At 39.6% G+C, this 17639-nt stretch overlaps 1 protein-coding gene across 23 annotated transcripts in view; it reads left to right on the top strand.

Annotated features, from left to right (window-relative positions):
* Positions 1-17639, top strand: part of VRK2 (VRK serine/threonine kinase 2) — a 110244-nt gene that overhangs the window by 64472 nt on the left and 28133 nt on the right. For 17 of the 23 annotated variants that reach the window (XM_008254375.5, XM_070069699.2, XM_089327632.1 and 14 more), the window contains 2 exons: positions 9195-9315; positions 12747-12805. In XM_008254375.5, coding sequence (XP_008252597.1) covers positions 9195-9315; positions 12747-12805 — 180 coding nt within the window. Of the gene's footprint in view, positions 1-9194; positions 9316-12746; positions 12806-15643; positions 15791-17639 lie in introns of all 23 variants that reach the window. The other 6 variants (XR_016230340.1, XR_016230341.1, XR_016230338.1 and 3 more) reach the window with 1 other exon arrangement.

Genomic DNA, 17639 nt, shown 5'->3' with positions numbered 1-17639 from the left:
TTATCCTGTATTTCAGTTAAAATGTTTTTTCCCTAAATCCTAGTACATGTTGATGAATTGTGTAGATCTTTGTTACACTAGGGTTTTGCAGAGAAGACTGAACTAAGGATGATCAGTGAAAGATGGTAGTATGTTCTTGTTGATGAACAAACACTCAGGCCAGGGCCTACATTAAATATTTTTGCATTTACTGGAAAGTTATATGCTAGAATGGATATTCATTTTTATCATAGATTGTATAGGATTCCCCTAAAATAGTAGATTCCCTTAACACATTTCTGGTGAGATCTAACTAAATTTCTAGGCAAATATATATGTATGTGTAGATACAGATATGCACATGCATACATACATACATGATGTATATGCTGAAAATTTAGTATGTGGCTTCAATCTGCTAAATGAAGGAGAAGGTTTGATATTCTCAAATGTTTGAATACTATTAATTCCTAATGTTTTGCATTTAATCTTCTAAAATGAAATATTCGATTTTGGGATTTTATTGGAAATGAAATAATTATTTAGTCATATCTAAAAACCAGAGGAAGTAAACAGGACCATAAATCCTGTAAGTAAGTGTAGAATATTAGTCATAAATATTCATGTGTTTACTTTCAGTACAATTAGCAATTGAGCTGCGATATCAAATAGTGAAGAAACAATAATATAAAAGAAAGCATGAAGAGCAAAAACAGTTATCACTAGGAAATATAACTCCTAGTTACCTAAATATTTGCTATGTGTCAAGTGCTTCAGAATTTATGGACAGATGGGATTAAACACAGGAGTTTATGTGTTGCAAAAATCAAGCTTTTTGGTGCAGAAAGTTTTCATAATATATTGGAAAGTGTATATTATGGGAAAAGTGCATGGATTCCAAAAATTTTTTGCACCATAATAAAATCATACTTCGAATTTCATTTTCCTAAATTTTTCAAAGGAACTTTGTATCTATGGTCAGGCCAAGTGAAGTATTCACTTCAGTGTAAAACTGATTTATGACCTAGCCACCCAGGAAAGGCATTTAACCTGGTCACACTACATGGTCTCTACTACTTTTTGTCATACTTATTTAGAAACTAAAGCTAAATCTTATTTTCATGTGGATTAATCAACTTCTGTAATGAAGAAGCTTATACAACATACAGGTCAGCTATTTCATCTAAGCATTTTCTAATTCAATTTTTATGTAAAAGGAGAGTGGTTGAGAAAGAAAGAAAAAACTGTTGTAGCTATTAACTTGTGTTATGCAAACCAAAAATATGCATAGAGATGGGTGGGTATAAGGATGAATGGATAGATAACTATTCCTGAATTCTCATACATATAACTATATGATTTTAAAAGTTGCAGTTATTTCTCTAAACCGAATTGTCTTATGTGATTTAAAGGTATTTTGTAAGTGACTGAAGTGCTTCATTTAGTATAAAATTAGAGTAATATATGTTGGGCTTGTTTCTTCAGTTTTTTTTAAATCTTTGAAAACTCGCATGTATAAACATTGGCATATTTTCTTCTTGTTGCCTGATAATTAAAAAGAATTATATCTGTGTCAAAAATACTATTTTAAAAGTTGTTACTTTCTTAGGAATGTTAAAAAGCGATATTTGGATCAATGTGTGATATGGATTTTTGTAGATTTTCTACTCACTGAGGCATGCAGTCAATACCTAATTTCTCTAGAGATATACTGCATTTAACATATTGAGCTTTTTTAAATACTTCAGACCTGTACATTGAGTGTATAATACCTGTTTTAATTTGACATCATTGATGGCCATAAAATATGATATCTAAATTGCATTTTGAATGTCCATTTGTTTATATAATATATTCAGTATCAAGGAAAGACATACATTACGTACTTTTTTTTTTGCCAGTTGCTACAGTATAGTAAATCCAAGTCTTATGTTTTTTCTTGTGTGGTTTCATTTCACTTTAGCATTCCAACTTAGAAAATATATGTGAAATAAACTGAGAATATATTTTCATGTTACCAAACTTGGGAAATGACATGGTTTACATAATATTTATCTTCTCAAAGAATATTTTAAAGGAGCCTATTTTCCTATTATGAAATATTAAAGGAAATCACCAAATTATTTATATGCTCTATTGGATCTGTTAGTAGTGAGAAAAATGTACTCTAACTTTTCTTGTAGGTGAATTGACTGCCAAATGTTAATATATAAACATTAATGAGGATCTTTCTTTGTACCTGAATATACAATTCTTGTACAGTTTTTTTTTTTTTTTTAAGTCAGAACACCAGAGAGAAACAGGGATAGAGACAGAAAGAAATCTTCCTTCTGCTTGTTCATTCCCCAGATGCCCATAACAGGCAGGGCTGGATCAAGACCAGCCAGGACCTCCATCCAGGTCTCCCACGTGAGAGCAGGGACTCAGTACTTGAAACATTGTTGACTACCTGCCAGGCACATTAACAGGAGGAAGCTGGATTGGAAGCAGAGGTAAAGGTGGGACTCAATCCCCAGCGTTCCATTATGGGACGTGGGGGTCCTAAGTGGCAGCTTCACCCACTGCACCACAATGCTCACTCATATTGTATATTTAGACAGGACTTTTCAAAATTTTTTTTTTATTTTTTTGACAGGCAGAGTTAGACAGTGAGAGAGACAGAGAGAAAAGTCTTCCTTCCGTTGGTTCACCCCCGAAATGGCTGACACAGCCGGCGCTGCGCCGATCCGAAGCCAGGAGCCAGGTGCTTCCTGCAGGTATCCCATGCGGGTGCAGGGCCCAAGCACTTGGGCCATCCTCCACTGCCTTCCCGGGCCACAGCAGAGAGCTGGACTGGAAGAGGGGCAACTGGGACAGAATCCGGCACCCCAACCGGGACTAGAACTTGGGATGCCTGTGCCACAGGTGGAGGATTAGCCTAGTGAGCCGCGGCGCCAGCCTAGAGATGACTTTTAAAAGTTTTGATATATATCTGGGCTCTTCCATTTAACTATCTTGTTAAACATATAGATTGGCCAGATGGAGGGGCAGATGTTTGGTATAGCACTGAAACCCATAAAGGAATATCTGCATGGAAGTCCTGACTCTGCCCCTTATCCCAGGTTCCTGCTGAAGTGCACCCTGGGAGACAGCAGGTGATAGCCCAAATAGTTGGGTTCTTACTGCCCGTTTGAAAGACCCATGTTGAGTTCCCAGATCCTGACTTTGTCCTGGCCCAGCCCCTGCTGTTGGAGCAGTTTGGGAATGAACCAGCAGGTTCTGCTTTTCAAATAATGAAAATTGTGTGTGTGTGTGTGTGTGTGTGTGTGTCCATTGGCCAGTACATTTGTCTGCCCTGCTGAACAACTTTGCCTAAGCTTCACAGAGGAGTGTTTCAAAAACAAAAGCCTGAAGTTTAGAATTTAAAAGATATTGAAATAATAAGGAAGACCTGACTTTTATATTTTATTTGAAGTATGACATATTACATTCTGTTTTCCTAACATCTTCATTGAAATTGTGGTAAACAATGGTCACTCAAGCTTTCCAGCTCTTTATATATTCAAATTCACAAAATGCTGAACTACACAAATTATCAGTAGGAAAACCAAGAATAAACTTTAAATGTGTTCGCAGTCAACATTGATCTATTTCATCAAGTGAGTGTCTTACTCAGATGTTTTCTGCTTATTGTCACTTCTGAGCACATATAGTAACACATGTATTTTGGGCATGTAAAAGCCTGTCCAGTGCTTAAGGCAAAATTTTCAAGTTCACTTTATTTCCTGCCAATCCTTGTTTTTCTTCATACTTCATAACATTACTATGCAAGAGAAATAAAAACTAAAGGGAAAAGACTTTTAACAAATGACCAAATCACTTGAGGTAAATAATTAGACCCATTTTTAGATTAATACTTAGAATCTTCTTTCATTCCACTGAGTGAATTTGGCCCAGTTAATTTTTAACTTTTATTTGAAGGGCAGAGAGAGAAACAAAGACACAGACGAAAGCAGAGAGGGAGACCTTGCATCTGCTGATTGAATGCACAAATGCCTACAGCAGCTGGGATGGGCTAGGGCCAGTCAGGAGCTGGGAACCCAGTCCAAGTCTCCGACATGAGCGGCAGGACCCAATTACTTGAGCCATCATCAGCTACCTCTCAGGGACTGCATTAGCAGGAATGCTGGAGTCAGGTGCTGAGGCTGGTTATTGGAACCAGGTACTTCAGTGTGGGGTGTGGGCATCCCAAGAGGCATCTTAACCACCACACCATTGCCTGCCCCAGACCCAGTTAGTTTTACTCCAATTTATCTTTAGAATAAGGATCAGTTCTCTACAGTGATTTTCTGCTGTTCTTGTACCAGTTTGTAAGGACCCTTAAATAGATAAAGAAGGATCTCTAGTTAAAATATTATTTATCAAAGTGAAGCAGCTTGAAAAAAAATAGTTTTTCGAAATGATGGTTGCATGCAACATTTTGACAGTGATGCAGTTTAGTTGTCTGTATCTGCTACATGTTTATTCCTTGCCAGAAAAACTGCCTTTGTGTCAATATGCTTTTTAGTGTTCCAAGTTAAAATGCCTGCTTCAAATACTTCCCCCACTGTAGAAGTAGTATATATAGTATTGTTTGAATTGTATTACAACTAATGATGGAAACAAAGTAATTTCTAGTTTGAGCACAGGCTTTGAAATCTGAAAGATTTGGATTTCAATGCTGAGCTCTGTCAGTTTTTGCTTAGTGGTATTGAACAAGTAATTTAACCTGAGCCTCTATTTTCTCTCTTTTTTTTAAAAGATTTATTTATTTACTTGAAAGAGTTACACAGAGAGAAGAGGCAGAGAGAGAGGTCTTCCATCTGCTGGTTCATACCCAAGTGGCTGCAATGGCCGGAGCTGCACGGATCCGAAGCCAGAGCTTTTTCTTGGTCACCCAAGTGGGTGCAGGAGCCCAGGGACTTGGGCCATCTTCTGCTTTCCCAGGCCACTGCAGAGAGCTGGTACAGAAGTGGAGCAGCCGGGACTAGAACCAGTGCCCATATGGGATGCCGCTGCTGCAGGCGGCAGCTTCACCCGCTATGCCACAGTGTTGGCCCCGTCTCTAATTTCTTAATTGTCCTTTAGGGTGAATGATATGAGAGGTCTTCAAAGAGTTTGGGGCAATATGTAGTATGAAAAATGCTATTCGGGGCCGGCACCGTGACTCACTTGGTTAATCTTATGCCTGCGGCGCCGGCATCCCATATGAGCACCAGTTCTAGTCCCAGTTGCTTCTCTTCCAGTCCAGCTCTCTGCTGTGGCCCGGGAGTGCAGTAGAGGATGGCCCAAGTGCTTGGGCCCTGCACCCGCGTTGGAGACCAGGAGAAGCAACTGGCTCCTGGCTTCGGATCAGCGCAGTGCGCCGGCCGTAGCAGCCATTTGGGGGGTGAACCAATGGAAGGAAGACCTTTCTCTCTGTCTCTCACTGTCTAACTCTGCATGTCCAAAAAAATACAAATAATTTTTAAAAATGCTATTCATGGAGCCATCGCTATGGTGTAGCAGGTAAACCCGCCACCTGCAGTGCCAGCATCCCATATGGGTGCCAATTCGAGTCTGGCTGCTCCACTTCCGATCCAGCTCTCTGCTATGGCCTGGGAAAGCAGTGGAAGACGGCCCAAGTCCTTGGGCCCCTGCAGCCGTGTGGGAGACCCAGAGGAAGCTCCTGGCTCCTGGCATCGAATCGGCGTAGCTGCGGCCCTTGCAGCCAACTGGGGAGTGAACCATCAGATAGAAGAATCTCTCTCTCTCTCTCTCTCACCCTCTCTCTGCCTCTCCTCTCTAACTCTTTCAAGTAAATAAGTCTTTTCTTAAAATACTATTCATAGATTTCAGACTTTTTTTTGCGTCATAATCTTATCATTTAATTCCATTTTTCCATGAATTTTCTGAAGTAACCTTGTATTTACCTTATACTGTTTGAATGGTTAAATGAGATAATAAAAAGAATGTAGAGTGCCTAGTACAATAGCAACTTTCCATAATCACATCTGCTGTTTTTATTTTAATTATTCTACTGTCAGCTGTTTTTAGAATATGCTTTCTAGTGAAACAGAATATAAGTCCCCACCTGTGCCTATTTTTTTATTGTTGTTACTCTTAGCAATATTTTATCATGTAGAAATGTTAAACAATTGAGAATAGTCTTTCAACAAAGAGTAATTTACTTTGTTTCATATTAGTAAACTCAATTAACGTTAGATGCTAAATAATATTTGTAAACTAAATTGAGAGAAATTTAGAGGAAAAATCTTAATTAAATTTCTCTAGATTTCCAAACAATAGCAAGTAAAAGTTTTATTTTTTTGGAAATACATATGAAAGCATATTGTTAATGCTTATGTTAATTACCAAATGCAACTGAAGAACCTTATCATGTTACAATAAATTATGAAAATATATGACCCAGACATAAACAAAACTATTTTCTGTCCAAATGGTTGAAAATATTTTTTATAAATATTATACCTGGGGCTGGCACCGTGGCTCAGTAGGTTAAAGCCCTGGCCTGTAGTGCTGGCATCCTATGTGAATGTCATTTTGAGTCCTGGCTACTCCACTTCCGATCTAGCTCTCTGCTAATGCACCTGGGAAAGCAGCAGAGGATGGCCCAAGACCTGGAAGATACTCCTGGCTTTGGGTCAGCTCAGCTCTGGCCATTGTGGCCATTTGGGGAGTGAACCAGCAGATGAATACCTCTTTCTCTCTGTAGCTACCTCTCTGTAACCCTTTTAAATAAACATGATCTTAAAAAAAAAAAATGATACCCAGCATCCTTGAATGTTAGTACCAAGGTGCAGTCGTGGTAGGACCAGAATTGGATCCCTAATCCAGGGTTTTTTCCATTTATTGAATTACGTAACATGTTTCAATATGAGTGTGAAACGTGTGTAATGAACAAAGCAACTTTCAAGTTTCTCTATAGTTAGGTGATTCTTTACAACTATGAATAATTCTTAGAAGCTTTACACAAGTAGATTCCATTATTGTCATCTATAATTTTAAAATTGATTTAGCAGATATTAAAATTACTCTTGTGTACAGTAGAAGGAAAATAGACATCATTGTTTAGTAGAATCTAAGGTATTCACTTTCCTAAAACAATTTAAACTTTTCTATTTGTTTCTCTAGAAGAGAATTTTAGGGAAAGCTATGTAGTCAAACATTTTTAATGCTTTTTTTCCTCCTCCTCAATGGTGGGAAAAGGCGACTGTTATCTCTATCTCTGTGTGTGTGTTTGACGTGTTTCTGTAGAACTCAATGGAAACAATGGTAAAATCTTTATCTAACATATTTATTAATGTGCATGTGCCTTGAAACAAAATAAAGAAAAAAATTTTTAAGTGATATTGTATTTTAATTAGCTAAAACGAAACTCTTAAGAGTAAAGGAAAGTTAACTCTCAAAGGGCTATTTCAAATGAAGACCAGCTGATGAAAGATTGGCTTCAGAAATCTAAATGACTTGTTACTTACAGCTTCGTATCAATTAATCCCTCAGTTGGGGGGTGGGCAGAAGTGGCTGGTAAGGTTCATTCCATTTTGATGCTGCTTGTTTTTTCTCAAAGGTCCTCTGTGTGTGGAGTGTGCCAGAATATCATTTTTTGAAAATGAGAGGATATGAATTTTTTTATGGTGGTAATCAGGAATTGCCATGATGGAAAGGGACACGTGAACACGTGTACAAATGGAAGCACTCCATTATTAATGGGAGATTTATTACTGAAGAAATCACTGCAGAGCAGCATGGTGGAGATTGTGTTTTTATTTTAATATGAGAGCCAAGTCTTGCATTAGGACATTGTTGAAGCTTATGCAAAAAGTTAATGGCACCCATGGGACTATAGCATTCTACTAGATTGAAGGGCCTTTAATAATCCAATACTCTAATAGCAGTTAAGATAGAGTAGGTATAACAGCTAATCTTGTCGTCTGCTTTTATAACTTATACATTGTGTAACTTTACCAAAGCAGTTATGATGTGATAGCAGCATTGTTCTTAGTCCATGACTTTTTAAATTAAAAACTAAGTTAACTGAGTGACTTTTCAGAGTTTATTTAATGAAAAAATAGTAAAATTGAATGCCTGTTTACAGCAGGTTTAACAGCCACATATTGCTCTTAGGGGACTATGTGTCCCCACACAGATGAACATTGAAGTAATGGTAGAAAATGTGAATACCAGCCTATTGTTTTATAACAATTTGGAAGCATTATAAAAAGGAGCTTATGTGTACTTGCTAGTGTTTTGATTGTTATTTCAGTAGTTTGCTAATAAATATGGTATAATTGACGGGTTTCTTAGGTTCCATTGTTCATCTTATAAAGCACTTAAAAATACATAAAATGATGATGAAATTAGTTTACAGCATTTAGTGGCTTGATATTAATGAGATTTACAGGGGCTTGAAAATGCCCCTTTAATGTGTTTTTACAAAAAGTCATCTTTTCAGATTTGAAAGCCTCTCTGTGGCTTTAAAGTCTCTATGCCATGTCTCTCTTGACCCCCTGTACTACTGCCTCCCTTTTATATTTCCCAGAACTTTTTCTTATGTTGCTGCATCTAAAAACGACGTTTGTAGAATAAAACTGTATACCCAAAGCAGTAGACATACTTAATAACACTTTGGTGCAGTTGAAAAAAATCTTAAGACACCCTGTCTTCTAATACTGCACACTAGATGGCAGTTTTGTCATATTCTTGCAACCTCAAGTGCTACTAGTGTGAGTGGAGCAGGAAAGGCCATCAGTGTTTAGTCTGCACTCAGAGGGTCTCTGCATGACCAGTGCAGACCCCATGGACTTCCTGCAACATATGTTAGCAATTTAGCTGCAGACATTTATTTCTTTGTTTTACTGCTTGGCTCTTTGAGAAAGTGTTGGTGCCGGGTTATGGGTTGTCTGGATCATGTCAGAGGCCATGGGGATCAAGTTCATGTGACAGGCCAGACTAAGGAAAGATGAAGTTGGAGGAGGTGAGGAAACTGACCCTTACTTTCAACAGCAACAAGTCGCTGCCTGTCTGCAGACTGGGGCCAAGCGCCTGGGCGTTTAAGTTTTACTCCAGCTGAACAAACAACACACTTTGCCCATTTGACTTTTTCATATTTCATCAGTAGTGGTTCACTCAAAGATTTCTCTATTTCTCAAGAAATTGTTTCTCCCTCATCTCTCTCTGAATGCTCACTCCTGCAGCCCCGTCCAGAAGAAGCGATGTCGAAATCCTTGGCTACTGCATGCTGCGGTGGTTGTGCGGGAATCTTCCCTGGGAGCGGCACCTGAAGGACCCTGTGGCCGTCCAGACTGCTAAAACAAAGTGCGTACGTTCAAATCTCTTCAGCGCAGCAGGTCTGAAGGGATACGTGAAAGGGAGCCACTAGCATTCCGGAGACAGTTGCCATTCCCCTAACACGACAACCAAAACAAATTTGTTTCACTTCAAAAATATTTTAGAAAAAAATCCAAAAAGTAAGCAGACATAAAATCTACTAGATAAACCTGTATGTGATTGACAGTGAAGAATAAAAAATGAAATATATGTTCTTCTCCATGGTGTTTTCCAAAGCTTAGATTCCAGGTGCTAGTGTTTTCAAGAATATTTTCAAATTAACATTGTACTAGTGTTTAAAAGTAGATTGAGCTTGAGGCCGGCGCCGCGGCTCACTAGGCTAATCCTCCGCCTAGCGGCGCCGGCACACCGGGTTCTAGTCCCGGTCGGGGCGCCGGATTCTGTCCCGGTTGCCCCTCTTCCAGGCCAGCCCTCTGCTGTGGCCAGGGAGTGCAGTGGAGGATGGCCCAGGTGCTTGGGCCCTGCACCCCATGGGAGACCAGGAAAAGCACCTGGCTCCTGGCTCCTGCCATCGGATCGGCGCGGTGCGCTGGCCGCAGGGCGCCGGCCGCGGCGGCCATTGGAGGGTGAACCAACGGCAAAGGAAGACCTTTCTCTCTGTCTCTCTCACTGTCCACTCTGCCTGTCAAAAAAAAAAAAAAAAAAAAAAAAAAAAGTAGATTGAGCTTGGTGTGCTTGACACCAACTGCGTGAGACAACTGTGTCAAATGGGACATTGGCTTATATTTCCAGATAAGAGGAATGTACCAATGATTTCTGTCTTGGAGGGACTATGTTTTGTTTCTTAAAGAAGAAATGCACAATTTTTATACAAGGCGTTTATATGAGATTATCTTGCAGCCACAAACATTTTTTAATATTTTGCAGTTTTTTTTATTTTTAATTTTTTATATGAAAGGCAGGGAGACAGAAACAGACATCTTCCATCTGCTGGTTCATTGTGCAAAAGCATGCAACAGCCAGGGCTAGACCAGATTGAAGCCAGGAGCCCAGAACTCCATCTGCATCTCCCTCATGGGTGTCAGGGTCCCAAGTGACTGAGCCATCACCCACTGCCTCCTAGAGTACACTGTAGCAGGAAGCCAGAATTTGAAGTAGAGCTGGGACTCGAACGTAGGCACTCCAATATGGAATAACAACATCCCAAGAGGTATCTTACTTGCATCACAAAATGCCCCTCCCCACTTCACTTTTTTTTTTTTTTAAGATTTATTTATTTGAAAGGTAGAGTTGGAGTAAGAGGGCAAAACAGAAAAGCCTTCCATCCACTGCTTCATTCCCCCAAATGACTGCAACGGCCAGGGCTGGGCTAGACCGAAGCCAGGAGCTTCTTCTGGGTCTCCCACTTGGGTGTAGGGACCCAAGCATTGTGGCCATCCTCTGCTGCTTTTTCAGGCACATTATCAGGGAGAGGGATTGGAAGTGGAGCAGCCAGGACTCAAACCCATGCCCATATGGGTTACCTGCACCACAGGCAACAACTTTACCTGCTACTCCACAGCCCTGCCCCCCCCCCCCTTTACTTTGTATCGCCTAGATTCTGTCTGCATAACAACTCGATCAGACATGAAATGGAGTATTTTGCTGTTTTCCAGTCCTGTTGCTGGTCAGGCCTAGGGAAAGTTAATTGCATGTTGCACAGAATAGCTAGTTTGTTTTTATATGCCAGTATATGCTCCACAGTAGTTAACCACAGAAATAACACCACAGTTGAAAAAGGCAGCTATGGTTTTAAGTAGGACAAGTCACAACAGAAGGTACAAAGCAGGGAGGGTAGTATAACTGATCCATAGAAATCAGTCTTCAGAGTAAATGTGGAATTGGGTCTTTATAGAGAGAAAGGCTACCCCCCAGATTTAGGATAATACAGATTACATTTGTAAATACTGATGTATATATAAGAAATATTTCTCCATGTGGAATCTTCCATCATCCTGCAGTCCCACAAACTAACACTTTTGTAAAAGTCAGTATTGGAACTATCTAATCAGTTCTTTGCTGCAGTGAGTGATAAAAGTCTTTATTAACATTCATGTAATTGTTTTTCAAAGTATGGATCAAGTCAAAGCACAGTAATGAGTGCATGTAAACAGTTTTGCCATTCAAATTTCCACCTCAATTTACCTATTTTGAATAGTGAGCTTTATTTAAAAGGATGTCATTTTAATTCTGTGTGTGATTTTCTTTTATTAGGACTAATTTTAGTTAATACTTATATAATTGCATTAATTGTAAATATATATAATGAATATATTTTCATATTCATGCATAATACTTATCATGTAATACATGAGCATAACTTATCTATTCAACTTGCTGAGAATGTATAACACTGATTTTCTCCATAAGGACATGATTATATATTCAACAATAGTTCCCTTATGCCCTTTATTTTCCTAGTAGTAGATCAGTGCATTTATTGTTGCTATTCTGCCTTTACCTGAGTTTGTAAATCACTCATGTCAGTAATTTTGTTGAATTTTTATATTCTCATCCAAGTTGGTTACGCAACTTAAATTGTACTTGTTCAGTCTTAAATACTGGAAAGTGTTGACAGTAGGTTTTTCTGGTGCTTTGATTCTTCTGCTATTTTATATTAACCTTTTTAATTATGGAATGTCATAAAGCACTGCCTGATGAAGAGTGATATATGTAAATAAATAATTTACCCTGTCCAGTGGTAATTACCTGAAGAAAAACATCCTGAAAATCTAGATAAAATTTTTGTAGGAATATTTTGTTTTTAAGAAAAAATCATAGCCGACGCCGTGGCTCAATAGGCTAATCCTCCACCTTGCGGCGCCGGCACACCGGGTTCTAGTCCCGGTTGGGGCGCCGGATTCTGTCCCGGTTGCCCCTCTTCCAGGCCAGCTCTCTGCTATGGCCAGGGAGTGCAGTGGAGGATGGCCCAGGTGCTTGGGCCCTGCACCCCATGGGAGACCAGGAAAAGCACCTGGCTCCTGGCTCCTGCCATCGGATCAGCGCGGTGCACCGGCTGCAGTGGCGGCCATTGGAGGGTGAACCAACGGCAAAGGAAGACCTTTCTCTCTCTGTCTCTCTCTCTCACTGTCCACTCTGCCTGTCAAAAAAAAAAAAAAAAAAAAAAAAAAAGAAAAAATCATAATATTCCTCCTGCTGAATTTGTACATGTAAAAACTTTGAGGTAGATCATTTACACTCTTCAGTTTCTAGGTGATTGATATGAAATGGGTCAGAGGGAATTGAGGGATCTCTCCCACCTGTACTTGCCCTTTCATCCATGACGAGTAGGTGAAAAACATTGAAAGTCACAGTTTTGGTGATCTACCAAGACAGAAATAGAGCTTTGTTTCCTAACTGAAACAGTGAATCACAAAATTGAAAACAAGCTGATTGTGCCTTACTCTGTTTTCTTTTAGTCTGCTGGATGAGCTCCCTGAGTCAGTGCTTAAGTGGGCTCCTTCTGGAAGCAGTTGCAGTAAGTCAAATGATCCTTCTACCTTTTATGATTTATAGGGCGGCATGTTTGTCTCTCTTGTTTTGTAGCTTATGCGTGACCCATCCACTGCTGTGCACAGCAGAATGGCAGCTGACTCTTCAGGGTTATATAGGTTGCTAGAGAAGAAAATGTTCAGATCATCTTTGGCCTTAGAACATAGGAATCCTCTAAGAAATTATCTAGGCAAAGTTGTGGGTTCTGATGATGGCATTGTTTGGTTTGATTTGAAGAAATGTATTTTGAGAATCATGCACAAATTAAATAGTCCTCTTTGTGTGGTATTTCCAGAATTAAGACTTTATAGGTTTTGTTCTTGCATGTAGTTGACCTGAGGAAAGAGTATTTTAAATCAGTAATTTAAAAACCATTGGCCGGCGCCGCGGCACACTAGGCTAATCCTCCGCCTTGCGGTGCCGGCACACCGGGTTCTAGTCCCGGTTGGGGCACCGGATTCTGTCCCGGTTGCCCCTCTTCCAGGCCAGCCCTCTGCTGTGGCCAGGGAGTGCAGTGGAGGATGGCCCAGGTGCTTGGGCCCTGCACCCCATGGGAGACCAGGAAAAGCACCTGGCTCCTGGCTCCTGGCTCCTGCCATCGGATCGGCGGGGTGCGCCGGCCGCAGCGCGCCGGCCGCGGCGGCCATTGGAGGGTGAACCAACGGCAAAAGGAAGACCTTTCTCTCTGTCTCTCTCTCTCACTGTCCACTCTGCCTGTCAAAAAATAAAAAAAAAAAAAAAAAAAAAAAAAAAAAAAAAACCATTAAACACCAGAATGCTGTTTAGACATGGGTCACAAAAAAAAGCTTTTGAGTGGTGAAGGCATGCAATCTTGGAATCGAAGGTTATATATCATAAATTGTTTCTGTCTTTAAAGTTAATATAGAATGTTTTGGAATTTGTTAATTGACAATATTAGCAAAAAATGTTCAATGTGGAATTACCCAAGTTTCTGTCATTTGTACTTGCATGTGAGACACATTATTTAGCACTAATTTAACAAGTGAGTCGTATCGTCTTACAGAAAACAGCCAGCTAGCTCCACTCTCAGGCTGGCTTTTTCTCAGATTAGCAGAGTGAATCTTGTTCTGTTTACACTGGATGATCTCAAAGTTAGATTTTAGCTAACTTTGGCAAGTAAAGAGGTACACTCACCCTCTAGTGAAACTCGAATTATTCAGTTTCTGTTTGAGAGTTGAAAAGTCAAGTCATACAAGCCTTCTTTTTGATCAAGAAACCGAATGTTTGATTTGCGTAGGAAAGAACAAACTAGTTCTGCTCCCACTTCCTCAGCGTTCTAAGTCCCCTAGTCTGTCCCCATGTGAGTCTTCTGCTTTACCCTTTCTGTAGTAGTTTCCTTCTAATGAAGGGGACCAAACAGGAGAGATTCTCATTTGAGGAGATTGATTGAAAGATGAAAGTCTTAGTTTTGTAACTATATTAAATAACTGGCTCAAAATGACATGATTCCTTTTTGATTAATATTCTTGTCATTTCTATTGCCATACAGTTTGTTTTACTCAATGGAACAAAAGAGAGATGGGAAATGTCATTTCTATTTTTAATTATATATCTCCCTTACCTATCATGTCTCTTCTGCATGGAAGGCTCAATGTAGGCTCAGAAAAGAAGGTGCAGATTCCATGGATTGTACAAGATATGCCTGTGGACCATGTATATTCTATGATACTTCTGTTTATACAGATAAGATTTGAGTCATGCAAGAAATCTAGATGGGAAGTACTTTTGGTTCCTCTTGATACAAACCATCTACACCATAAAATGCAGACTTCTGTTTCTAAAGCATAAAATGTTGAACCTTTACTATTAAGTGAAGATTTCTGAAGTTAGGAGATTGAAAACTAACTCATTTACAAAAGGTTTTATTACTGAGATATTTTATGAAATAAAAACAGCTATAAAGTTTGCAGCATGCATGTCCAACTAAGTGTAATAGTACTGATAGTTTCAAAGGTTTCTTGAAATGATAGTAATGTTACTTAATATTTCATTAGCTTAAAAAGCAGATGATTCAAGCATATCATAATTTCATACTACTCAAAGCATTTTATTTTATAGCTCTGGAAATGTACTAGTAAATTTTAAAAAATGTACTGAATATAATAAATCCAGATCTTGCAAGGCTAACATTTCAACCAGTACTACATCACAGTAGTGCAAGCTTCAGATTTATAGTAACAAGTTTATAATGGCAGTAGCTCTTTTCATTTTCTCCCACTCCTACCTCACTGGTACCTCATTTTTCCAAACCCCATTCCCATGAAGTCTCTGCAGCACAGCTGCTCTCAGTTGATGGAGTGCCAGGAGTTTCCCATTGTCTTGTAACAGTGATTTGGTCCTGATACATTCAACTCTTCTCCATTTGGGATGTTCTGGTTAGTGGAATTGTAATATATACCAAAGTTTGCTTACCAGTCTTCAGAGAATTGTAGTGAATGTAATATAATCTTTTTTTGTTTTTGTTTTTGATCATCCTTTTAGGAATTGGATGCTCCCCAAGGGGCTCCAGGAAACATTAGTTATAAATATGGTGATAAAGCAGAGGTGCTTGCTAGTTACCAGAGATCTGGTTGACCCAGGACTAGATAACAGAATTTGATATCACTCCTAAATCAGAGAGGAAAAAGTAGGTTGCATAATTGCTACAGCATCAGAAAAAGAAAAGTGCAGAGCAAAGAGTTCTCATTTAACTACATGGGCTTCATGTTCCTAAAGAATAGCTCTGGACTTTGTGGTGTAAAACGGTCACTCTGACTTTAATAGGGAGAGGGGGATGACTCTTCCTTTTGGAAATTTTCCCTAGGGGTTGCAACCCAGTGCCTCTGCACTTCTCCTCTTGAATGGAGGTAGGCCTGGAGGGGAAATGAAGGATCATTAGGAAGTCACTCCTGCCAACCCATGAAGCTTTCCGGACTTTTCCGCCATGGGATATAAACAACTCAATGAGAAAGTAAGAAGTACTTATGTTTGGATCAGTAGTAACTGAAGGAGAAAGGCATATCTAAATATTCTTGTGAACAAATGATGATATACCAGTTTTTAAGTAATGCTATAATATTATCACTACTTCTGTCTTAATTTTAGACTGAAACAAAAATGCAAACTAAGAACATTTTTAAATTATTTATAGAAAGAGAGTAAGAGCAAACATTCCTTTCTGCTGGTTCATTTCTCAAAAGCCTGCAGTTGGGCTGGGCTGGTCTAAATCCCTGAGCTGGGAACTCAATCCAGTCTCCCATGTTGGTGGCGGGAACCCAATTACTTGAGCCATCACTGCTGCCTCCCAGGGTCTGCATTAGCAGGAAGCTGGAGTCAGGAGCTAGAACTCAGGTACTCATTCTGATGTGAGGAACTGGCATCTTAAGACACTGGGCCAGGGACTGGCTCCGTGGCACACTAGGTAGATCCTCCGCCTGCAGCGCCAGCATCCCATATGGGTGCCAGTTCTAGTCCCGACTGCTCCTTTTCCATTGCAGCTCTCTGCTGTGGCTTGGGATAGCAGTGGAAGATGGCCCAGGTGCTTGGGCCCCTGCACCCGCATGGGAGACCTGGAAGAGGCTCCTGGCTTTGGATCGGCACAGTTCCGGCCGTTGCGGCCATTTGGGGAGCGAACCAATGGATGGAAGACCCCTCTCTCTCTCTCTGCCTCTCCTCTCTCTGTGTAACTCTGACTTTCAAATAAATAAATAAATCTTCAAAAAAAACCAGACACTGGGCTAAATAATCACCCCAAAACTACAGTTGTTTTAATGCAGCTGTATTTGTAACTTTGGGTTTCTAATTCTTTATTTAAAAGTTTATAGTTTTTTTTTTGACAGAGTTATAGACAGTGAGAGAGAGAGAGAGAGAGAAAGGTCTTCCTTCCCTTGGTTCACCCCCCAAATGGCTGCTACGGCCGGCGCTGCGCCGATCCGAAGCCAGGGGCAGGTGCTCACCAAGTGAGCCACAGCACTGGCCCTTAGTTTATAATTTTTAAGGAATGGGCTGTTATATGTAATTGTACATAGAATTTTTTTTACATTAGAGAAAAAAATATTCGATGGCAACTTTTCATCATACTGAAATGAGTCAGAACTATGCCATGAAAGTAATGTGCTAGCTAGGTGTGAAGGACTTAGGGAAGTTTTGTGCATTCTTAAGATAATCATGGCTGAAAACATGGAGTGCAGAGTCATCTCTAAGTGTATTGTCATCCCAAAATTGAAGCCTTAATTAAAATTTGTGATGACTTTTTTTTCTTGAAGAAAATATGTAATAGCACCTGTTTTAAATGAAATTTTTAAAAATTTCACTTTAGAAAAACATGTGAACCATGTGTGGTCTGATTATTATTAATGTAGTCCCTAGTAGTTTTATCTTCTAAGTTAAAATCATAAACTGTAGTTATTAAGATTTGCTGGATTATGTTTGTGAATTATAATCATATTAACAAAGGTACGTTCAGTATTATCGGTTTTGCCGTATCTTATTGAATCTGTGGGTCACTGTGTTTCATTTTTAAATATTTTAAAAGGGCTTTACATTGAATTTTTCATTCTTGTCTTCATGTGTGTGTGTGTGTGTAATTTTTTTTTAAATCAAAGAACTTAAAAAAAAAAAAGATTTGAAAAGCAGAGCTACAGAAAGAGAAAGGGAGAGACAGAGAGAGATTTTTCCATCCACTGGTTCACTCCCCAAATGGCGGATACAGCCAGAGCTGGGCCAATCCAAAGCTAGGATCTAGGAGCTTCTTCTGGATCTCCCACTCAGGTGCAGGGGCCTAAGGACTTGGGCCATCTTCTACTGCTTTCTCAGGCCAT

The sequence above is a fragment of the Oryctolagus cuniculus genome, chromosome 2 (assembly GCF_051225735.1).
Source record: "Oryctolagus cuniculus isolate XC-2025 breed Fujian yellow rabbit chromosome 2, ASM5122573v1, whole genome shotgun sequence".
Classification (NCBI taxonomy): Eukaryota; Metazoa; Chordata; class Mammalia; order Lagomorpha; family Leporidae; genus Oryctolagus; species Oryctolagus cuniculus.
Note: the sequence above shows the minus strand (reverse complement) of the source record. Positions and strands in the feature narration are given on the sequence as shown.